Source organism: Gobius niger, assembly GCF_951799975.1.
Source record: "Gobius niger genome assembly, chromosome: 10".
Classification (NCBI taxonomy): domain Eukaryota; kingdom Metazoa; phylum Chordata; class Actinopteri; order Gobiiformes; family Gobiidae; genus Gobius; species Gobius niger.
The window spans coordinates 34861674-34871789 of record NC_136861.1 but is presented as its reverse complement, the minus strand read 5'-3'; the positions used below and the strand labels follow the sequence as shown (position 1 = coordinate 34871789).

Sequence of the window (10116 nt, the reverse complement as noted above, 5' to 3'; positions counted from 1 at the left end):
GCTGATTTGGTGACAGTACTGTTGCCGGATAAATAATAGCTCACACTTGTATTGCACTTTACAAGCCTGTGTCACAAGTTTTCACAAGTGCTACATTGTCGTCATTATTCGTTCACACTTGGTGGTGCTAATCTGCTGTAGGTTACGTCCACGCGACATCACAACATTCTAAACAGCCTGTCGTTTAGAATGGAGGCGGAGCAGCAAGAATTCTATTGTGCTCACCATGGTATATGATTTTTTTGTCTCAGTCCTCACTAAAACAATCCACCTAAAGCGAAAACTGCTTCAAGGTTGATTGTCTCCTCCATCAGCGAGTATAAACCAAGGTCCAATTTGTTTTCTCTGAAAGGCGTCCAAAAGTGGGGACAATATTCCAAAACATATTGGTGATTTTTGGCGAGTAGAACGAACTTTCAGCCATGAAAATAATACGCCGTTTTCTTTTTTTTTTAATCACTTCCAAATACTGATGAGGAACAACATTTGTCAATTTTATTTTTTGAGATATCTTTCAAAACTGCCTTTGTCCCATAGAGTTGCATCGGCACCTGCTCTCCAACTGACATCACATTTTATAACATGAACGCCACCTTTTGTAGCCACAGCCGCCCCTGGGGCAGACCATTTACCACATGGCTGTAATGTGTTGTTTATATCCTGATCTCTGATTATGTCAGTGCCCCCTGCTGGACAAGTGTGGATTAATTTCCTTTTAAAAAAAAATAATTTCGGCTGACCCCTGACCCCTAGTGGCCGGAGTGAGCATTTTGATTATTTCTTTTTTTTTTTTTTTATGACCTACTCAGGAATTTATGCTCCACAAGTCGGCCACCGGATTATATAATTTTTGACACACAGGGGCGGACTGGGACTGAAAAACAGCCCTGGACTCTGACCAGCCTGGCCCAAATTAGCGTATTTGTGCACTTCCACAAATACATGTTTTAACCTCTGACCCCCCGCCTTAACATTAACGAGTGCATTTTCCCCAGTTCGGCTTTTTATTATTATTATTTTTATTGGCATCATCAGCAAAAAGAACGGGAAAGGCGGTCGCAGAAACAGAAGCAAAATCATTAATATAAATAATAAATAATAGTGGTCCCAAAACTGAACCTTGTGGCACACCATACACCACGGAATTCCTTTTAGATTCATGTTTTTTTATACTGGGCTTTACCCAAATCTAAAAGCTTCTCGACTGGAGAGCAACAACGCAACGCCTCATTTGAAAGCTAAGACCTACAAAAGTGATGGAAACTTTTCGTCACGTCGCCACATTTTTTTTTTAATCATTTTTTTGAGATTTTTTTTTTCTCTGTGTTTTTCTCATGTTTTTGTTGACTTTTCATCCTCTTTTTCTCGCTATTTTGATGCTTGTCTTTTTAGCTTTTAGATTTGGGTAAAGCTCGGTTGAGGCGGGACCGGTGGCCCTAGAGCCAGTGGCCCTTCTGTGCTCTTCCAGAACGGACATATGGCCAGTCCGCCCCTGTTGACACATGTTCTTTAAGCAATAGTGAGACTTGCCTCTGGCTTGTTCATGGTCTTGGAAACTATTCGACGTACTTACAGGGATCTCTGTAATCCAATGAATTATGACAAGAGCCCTTGCGTTCATTCAAAATCTTGCTCTCCCCCCAAAATGATCTGTTTATTCTGATGCAGCCTCTTCCATCTAAACGTTGCACCAAAAGCATCCAACATGCCTCACAAAGCCCCCTTTTGTTCTCATTAATATTTGACCTTGATGTGCGTGAGTAAAACTAGCTGGAAATGAACATGGACTTATAATGTGGAAACTTGTGAGATTTCCCCAGCCTAATAATATCACGTTCTTTCTTCCTTTCCCCCTCTTTACAATTTGCTTTACCCCCGCCTCATACCTGCCCTTCCACGTGACACTTGTGCATATAAAACCCCGCCCCCCTCCCCCTGATGTGAGGAGGAAGACATTAACAAGACAAATTCAAAACGTCGCGCCCGATAACCGACGAACTGAGCCGCCGCCGCCGCCTTCCAAACCCGAGATACGACGATACCGAACGGGACGGAAAATAGTGATGACTTTAATATGATGTCGATGTCTGATAACAGGCGAGCGGCGGCGGAGTCGGAGAGAGGCGCTCGCGTTCTTTTTTTTTCCTTTCCAAAGGGGTAGAGATTAAAAAGGCGCTGCGGAGCGTTCGTCACGGCGTCGCGGGAAGAGTACAAGTGACAGGACGGATGAGGCTTTGAAACAATTACTCTGAGAAATGTCAACGAAGGAGGCAGGTGATTGGAGGGCGCGGGCGGGGAAGCGGAGAGGAGCGCCAGGGCCGGAGCTGGAGCTTTGTGTTCGGGCTGAGACACTTTTTTCTACGATTCTTCTTTTGTGATGTTTTGTTGAGAATTGCTTCGAAGTTTGTTTTTTCTTCCAGAAATGACTCCAGCATGGCTGTGGCGCTCCCTGGTCTTCCCCTCGTTTATTCATTCACAAATACTGACATGTTTGGTATCCACGTGTAGCATGAAACGCTGTGACCGAGACGCAGATTTGACAAACATCGCCGATTTTCAGACATAACTTGGGGCCTTGTCACATGTTCTCTTTTTCTTTTCTTTTTTTATTATTAATTAACAGATAATCATAACAATAATGATCAGAATTATACTTTATAGCCTTTTCCATGTCCAAAGTGTGTCCACTGGGATAGAGGGATAGAGCAGGGGTAGGCAACATCAGGCCCGGGATCCAAATTCGGCCCTTCAGCATAAAACCTTTGGCCCCCAAGAGAATTTTGAAGAAACATTTATTCAGAAATCAGAGACCAAATGCATGAAAAGGACTCTAAAATGTGGAAAGTGCTGTCAGTATTTTCACATTTCCCAGCAAAACAACCCATTAGGTCATATATTACGTGCAAAACTTATATTTGTAGAAAAGAAAGTACTTTTCTTTGGGCTACAATTATGTGTTTTTCGGCCCTTGGTGTTTTGGCAATGAAGAAAATCGGCCCTCCATGACACAAACTTGCCTACCCCTGGGATAGAGGAACGCAGCAATAAGTTTAAGTGTAATCTCTCCCAGGGTGCCCAATTGGCTCTGCCCTGTAGGATTGATTTGTGGACAACTTTTGGAGGGCCGCTGTTTTAGCATATTGTACATGTTTTGGGTGAGGGATGAGGGGAACCGGGCAAAGCAAAACCACCCATGACCCTGGAAGAAGAACATGCAAACTCCACACAGGCTGTACAAGGTCTGGGAATGAAACCAGGGACCTTCTTGCTGTAGGATGAACGTGTTTATTAGTTTTCCTCAGTGTGGATAATGGAAGAATGCAGAATCCAGTTTCAGAGTTTTTGAAAAGCACGTTTAACGGTTTGATTTCACGAAAAAGATGGAGCACTTCCTCCGACGGGAGTCTGGGCATGAGCCAGCGGAGTACATGGAGGAGCATGTCTCTCTCAGGGGCCGGTCCTCCAGCCCACGTGTAATTTGCGTGCCCTGGGCCACGCTCGGCCCGCGCCTCTCAATAACTGACACCTTTATGAAGTGCTGACAACTAATATCAGCCATAATTCAGCCGCGGCCGGGCCCCGGGGCTTCATAAGAGCGCGGCAACAGGTCCCTGAGCTCGGGCTCCACAGACCGTGAATACACCACATTAGATTATGAGATGTGACTGAACTGTTATTAGTGTCTTCATTTTACTTCAAGAAAACATAATCAAAATGACTCTAATCAAGGATATCTGACCTCCTTTTCACTTGCAGAGGAGAAAAGCCAGTTGAACAAGTGTTTTTACTTTCAAAATAAGAAAAGAAAACACAAATCTAAGTGCAATGAGATGTGTGTGTGTTTTAAGTGCATTTGAAAGTATGACTTATTTAGATGGACAACATCTGTTGTGAGTCATAATTATCATTTTATTTCAGTGACGCAGCATTCATGAAGAAATGTTGGGCAGAAAAGTTATTTTTATTTGAATTTTTAAAGGGACTATACAGATTTAAAAATGTTAAAATGGTGTGTTTTCCTCCCCTACATGTTCCAGCCGTGTCCTAATGTGTAGAATGAGCCCAGACCTGTTCACCTCAACTGCCTCTAAAATCCTGTCACTCAAAAAGGGTGTTACTTCGGGTCTGAAGTGCCGTCATGCACGAGCTTAACATGGAAGGTGCAGTTACACGTAAGACCTGAGGTGGCAATAGTGAGCATAAAATGGCCAACTTGTATCTTGTCTCTTTAAGCAACTGACAGGAAGCGACATAGATGTAGGCAAAGTTCCAGCAGTTTGACTCATTTCCCATTTACTTTACATGGGTCGGCATGGCAACAGTTTAAAATTGCCTTGATCTATGTCACTTCCTGTCAGTGTCCAATAAGGAAGTGAAACTATGAACATAAAAAACTGATCAAACTAAAGAAAGCTGGGTAAAACTTGTAGCGAAAACTTAAATTTAATTGTGTTAAGTTTGTTTTAGCAAACTGTGTGTCTAATGCGTCATATGGACTTTAATTGTTTTAATTACCTTTTTTTCAATTTCATAATTCATAGTTTGACTTATTTTAGGTTACATTTGCAGGGCTCACATCCCGTAATCATGTCCAGGTCTTTTCCAAAGCAGTGACCGTGACAGAGCCTGGCCGAGTAACATTTAAAAACTTTGACACACAATATGTTTCCAGTTTTGGATGATGTGGAACAGTTTGTGTGTGTGTGATACTGAAGTGCTCGTCTGTGTGCTCAGCTGCTGCAGCCACGGGGGACAGTGCCAGTCCAGGAGAGAAGAGTCCCACCGGAGGGTCGTCGGCGTCGTCGAAGCGTGCGCGGACGGCCTACACCAGCGCTCAGCTGGTGGAGCTGGAGAAGGAGTTCCACTTTAACCGTTACCTGTGCCGGCCGCGCCGCGTGGAGATGGCCAACCTGCTCAACCTGTCCGAGCGCCAGATCAAGATCTGGTTCCAGAACCGCCGCATGAAGTACAAGAAGGACCAGAAGTCCAAGGGCCTCAGCTCCAGCTCGGGGGGCCCGTCCCCCACCGGCTCGCCGCCCCTCACCATGCAGTCCACGGCCAGCTTCCTCAACTCCATGCACCCCATGGGTGGAGGAGGCTACGACGCCCCCTCTCCCCCCTCCTTTAGCAAGCACCAGGGAGTGTCCTACTCCATGTCCACTGCCTACTCCAACGTCCCCATGAAGGGCTGCCCCCCGCAGCAGAAGTACGGCGCGCCCGACCCGGACTACGGAGACCCCCACCCGCACCACGGATTAGTACAGAACAGCGGCGGCTACGGCACGCCCAACAACATGCAGGCCAGTCCGGTGTACGTGGGGGGCAGCTACGTGGAGCCCATGGGGGGGTCCGGGCCCTCCATGTACGGTCTGAACCACCTGGGCCCCACGCCCCCCCCCTCCACCAGACCATGGACTACAACGGCGCGGCGCCCATGGCCAACCAGCACCACGACCCCCCCACGCACCCCACCTACACCGAGCTGTCGGGGCACCACTCCACTCAGGGCAGAATCCAGGAAGCACCCAAGCTCACGCACCTGTAGCAGGTTTGACCCAACTGTAGGACTCTCTGACCGGGGCAGGCGGGCATCGGGAGGGCCGGTGTGGGGCGGGGGGGGGGGGGGGTCTACAGGGCTGTACAGCGGGCAAAGACAGAGGAAGGTCTCCGTGTGAGGAAGGTCTGTTTACACTGCCGCCAAGGCCCACACTGGCACCACAATCACGCCTACACCCCTGAACAAAACAAGTCTTTCCCATTGGCGTTTCCTCCACGCTGGTAAACTTCCTGCTGCTATTGGGTGCGCTTACATCTCAAATCATTTCACACGAAAGATCATCTTCGGAAGCACTGATAAACCCCCCACGGACGCTCCTCACCGTCTGTCTCTGCCCGGGCTGTAGCTGTTCGCAGTGAGTCCGACCTCGAGGAACTGCGTCCGCCGAGCATCGCGGCACGTCTCCCGGCGCTCATGGCATGGTCACAATTTGGAGCTCAGAGAACGAGAACCAAACCTACATACATGACATGAAACAAGCAGAAAAACACAAAATAATCTACTGAAAAAAAAGGTTTACGTACTACTGGTATCGGAAAAAAAATACAGTTTTGATGCTGATGATCCAGGAACAGCATTAAAGGAAGCAACTTGGTTGTTTCAGCTCAAGTAAATGATTATTTTCCATTCCCAGTTTGTTTCGGAATTTTTGTCCCATTTTCCAAATTTTTTAAAACTTTTTTTTTTCAATTTTTTCCCCTGTTTTTTTCATTGTTGTTGCTAAAAAAAAATTTGCCAATTTTTTATATATTATTTTCCCTATTTTCTCATCATTTAACCCCCTGTTTCCCCCATTTTTTGTACAGAATATTTGCCAAATTTTTCACTTTTTGCCACAATTTCTCCTAATTTCCCCCCATTTTTCACACATTATTGTTCTGTTTTCGGATTCTAGACAATAAAATATTTTTGTTCAGGTATCGGTATCGTAATCCATGTATCGTTAAAGCACTGGTATCAGAAAAAAAATGGAACAGTACCCCTTTCAATTAATATAATACATATTTCTCACTAAAACATGGGATTATTTTACAAAGATCCAGGCTTTAAGTAGTCATTGTCCTAAACCATAAGACTAGCTAACCTGTGTGATAACCTTCAGAAAATCCTAGTGAAAAATAGTGCCTCGATGATTGAACTCTTTAACTTCTTAAAAACACAACCTATTTCTTGGTTTCTATGCAAAATCCGTCCTTTGTCATAGCAATAAACAATTCGGAACATCAAGGTTCAATTTTTTAGAGATCAAAAAAGGAAAACTCCAAATGTCCGACACCTAAGAATTCAACAAAAACTTGCCCACACAATGTCGCCCCAAAAATAACCATGCCATACCAACCCTAAAAGCGTGCCTCGCTGCTCGGTGTACGTCCACACTGCTCAAGCCCTCCTTGTACTGTTGTTTTAAACTACATTTCCCACAATCCTCCACGGACAAGACCCCCGGCGCACACGAGTCCGTCAACACCCCCCTCCCCGCTCCTTCTCATCGACTTTTATACAGGGTTGTAGCTCAAAAAGTAAAAAAAAAAAAAAAGAAAGAAAGAAAAAGAAAACAGCTCACAAGCTAGCTGTGGTCGGCTAACGCTCCCCCCTACCCCGACGCTCGGGCTAGCTTGAGCGGCACACGGCCCGGCTAGGGCTAACTCTCCTCGCGCTGACACACACGTAGCTAGCTGCTGACATCTCCAAACAAACTTCCTTTTTAGCACATCATCGACACAGGGTAAATATAGTGGCGAACGCTATTTATTTATTGACTTTCCCTCCTCTTCCTGCTCTCACTCTATCACTTTTGGAAGGGTACACGTCGGCAGCTGGGAGTCAGAACGGGGCGCAATGAGAGTGGTGACACGTTTTGTAAGATGTATGTCTGTTACAATCAGAAAATCAGTTATTTCAGCACATTTTGAAGACGCGCAGCAGCACTAGCGTTCAGGAGAAGACGGAAATGTGAACTGCTAATTCAAGAGGAACATGAGGAACAGGAGCTTACAGCCTTTTGACATTAGTGACAATAATTAGTGTACAATTTAAAAGCGATTTGACAAGTGGTTATTAAAAGTTATACCATGGTCTGGGTTGGGTGAATTCATGGGACTGCGGATGGAAATGAGCCTTGAGCTAAATCCGGCATATTTACAGCACTAGTCGTCTGTTCATTAATATGCACTGTCCCATTCAAATTAATTAATAAATGAATGAAATACTCGATTCGGATTGGCTGGAGGGTGTCCGGTTAAAAGTGATCGATACAGACGGCATTGCGTCATAGAAGGGGGGACATTTTCTGGTGAAATATTAACTCATTTTTCACATACAAATAAAGTCACGTTTAAATCTGGTCCATTTGGATGTTTATTCACAGCAGATTGTTCAGTAGAAGCGGAAACACAGCAGTCGTAGCTAGCGCAGCGTTAGCACAATGCTAGCATGTAGCATCATGTTAGCATTCTCAGTTTTTTATGCTTTTATGGGCTGTTGAACCACTTCGCTTTAGTAGAAAACTATGTTCATAATTCAGCATATGTTAAAGCAGTTTTTGAATAGTTACAGTAAGTTTAGATTTTTCTCCAAATTGATTCTCCAAATGAATAACAAATGCTGAATTATGAATATGTTTTTCTATAAAAGATAGATAAAAAGACATGGAGAGGAGCAAAGTGGTTCAACAGCCCATAAATACATTCAAAAACAGAGAATGCTAACATGATGCTACATGTTAGCAGCGTGCTAATGCTAACGTTAGCTAGCGCTAGCTATGACTGCCGTTTTTTCGCTTCTACTGAACAATCTGCTGTGAATAAACATCCATATGGACCTGATTTAGATTTGACTTTATTTGTATGTGATAAATACGTTTATATTTCGTCAAAAAATGGAAAAAAAAGAGTGAAAAACTGTGTTTGCCAAAAGATTCTATATTCCCCCTTGGTAAGGCCACGCCCCCTTCTAAGACGAGATGCCGTCTGTATAATGTACACCTTGCCCAGCAATAGTTAAATAACAGTTTAATCACATTCTATATCATTCTACTGCTGCTGTTTCTATAGTAACAATAAACAACTGAGCTGGAACTAGTTCTAGACTAGATTAAAAAGTGAAATAACTTCTGCCCAGGACTTTAAAAAAAATAAGCAAACAGGCCCCAATGAACAGTTTCAGTTCGTGGGACCAAAGTATAAGCAGGAGAAAAGGCCGTTACCGTAATGTCGCTGATAAACGCTCTGTAGTTGTGTCTTTTCCGCATGTTGCTGAAGGGTAAAGAAAGGCCGTCATCATCCTTTCAGAAATTTGACTGGAATTGTGCTTCATAAAAGTCAACCGTAATGTCACTTATAAATGCCATTCCGTTTTTTGGCAGTCGCACTGCAAACAGCTGCCATCCCAATGTTTTGCCACCTGTCTCCGTGAAATCTGAACCTGAAATTCAATCAAAGAGTCACTTCAAAGAGCTGAGGGGTTTTCACTACAGTTACCGTAATGTCACTAACACTCGCGCCCCCTTTTTTGACTCCCAGCCCCTCGATTCTGACATTAGCGGACGGCGGATCAGTCCCAGTTTTCTAATGTTTGAGTTCACATATCTTTTTGACTTTTAACGTGGATACAGGGTATATATTTGAACAAAATGCATGTCCGGGTTTGGCGTCGCGGCGTGTTTTGCGGTCGGCCATTTTGAAGCGGGAAGCGGCCCGGGTCAGTGAGTGCAAATCGATACAGCCGACTGCTGGCTAAACCATTTAACTGGACGTTGTTTTTTTTTCTAGACAAATGTGGCGATTGAGATTTACGAGACCTGTGTTTTTAGCGTTTTGTTTTGGAACATGGAGCGTTAGCATTTGAGAGAATCGCGAACAGAACATGTTAGCTTACGGCTGTTGTTGATATCGAATGATGCAAAATCTGAAAATTTTACTGATGTGGCGTTAATGACCCAATTGGAGCGAGCAACCAGATGTTTCTTTGTCTGACTTTATCCAATTTTTGCACAAGGACAACAGAGCAAACGCGAGAAAAATAGCCCACATGACTCGCATTTCGAAGATCAAAACGTATCCGGCTGTAAATATTAGTAGTTCAGTTCAAATTTCTACTTAAAGTGATAAGTAATAGAGTGAAATCTGAAAGTAAACGATCAAATTCCTCCCCTCTTTAACCAGACAGCCTTTTCTTTATTGACTCGGCGCCCAAGAAGCGACTTCCTGTTTCGATCCGGCACGCCAAAATAAAAGTACACAGCTCGTCTCATTGATTAGTTCAGCAGGTACTTGCAATATTACAAGAATATCATTAAATACACACATTTTAAGTCTTCTGTCTGTTAATAGTTTGGCAGACAGAAAGTTTGAACTAATGAACTGCTGAACTAATGAACACGACGGTGCTTTTATTTTGGCGAGCTGGATCGAAACAGGAAGTCACTTCTTGGGCGGTGTCGTTCTGATTTGAAGTTATGCACAGAGTCAATCTCTAAAACATAAGGAGAGCAGGGACAGAATTTTCAAAAGTAAACGATCCAGCTCCTCCCCCTCCCTCCTGATTGGACCTCATTGGTC

The 10116-nt window shown here is 44.2% G+C and overlaps 1 protein-coding gene and 1 long non-coding RNA gene across 2 annotated transcripts in view; both read left to right on the top strand.

Annotated features, from left to right (window-relative positions):
- Positions 1-8234, top strand: part of LOC306969683 — a 437728-nt gene extending 429494 nt beyond the window's left edge. Inside the window, exon 2 of the long non-coding RNA XR_013793341.1 lies at positions 8192-8234. This is a non-coding gene — a long non-coding RNA (uncharacterized lncRNA). The remainder of the gene's footprint in view (positions 1-8191) is intronic.
- On the top strand, positions 3194-5590 carry hoxb3a (homeobox B3a; the record flags this gene model as incomplete). The annotated part of the gene is given in 3 exon segments (XM_079564741.1): positions 3194-3239; positions 4735-5390; positions 5393-5590. Coding segments are annotated over 3 exon segments (855 nt in total). The 3' UTR covers positions 5546-5590.
- Positions 8235-10116: the final 1882 nt, after the last annotated feature.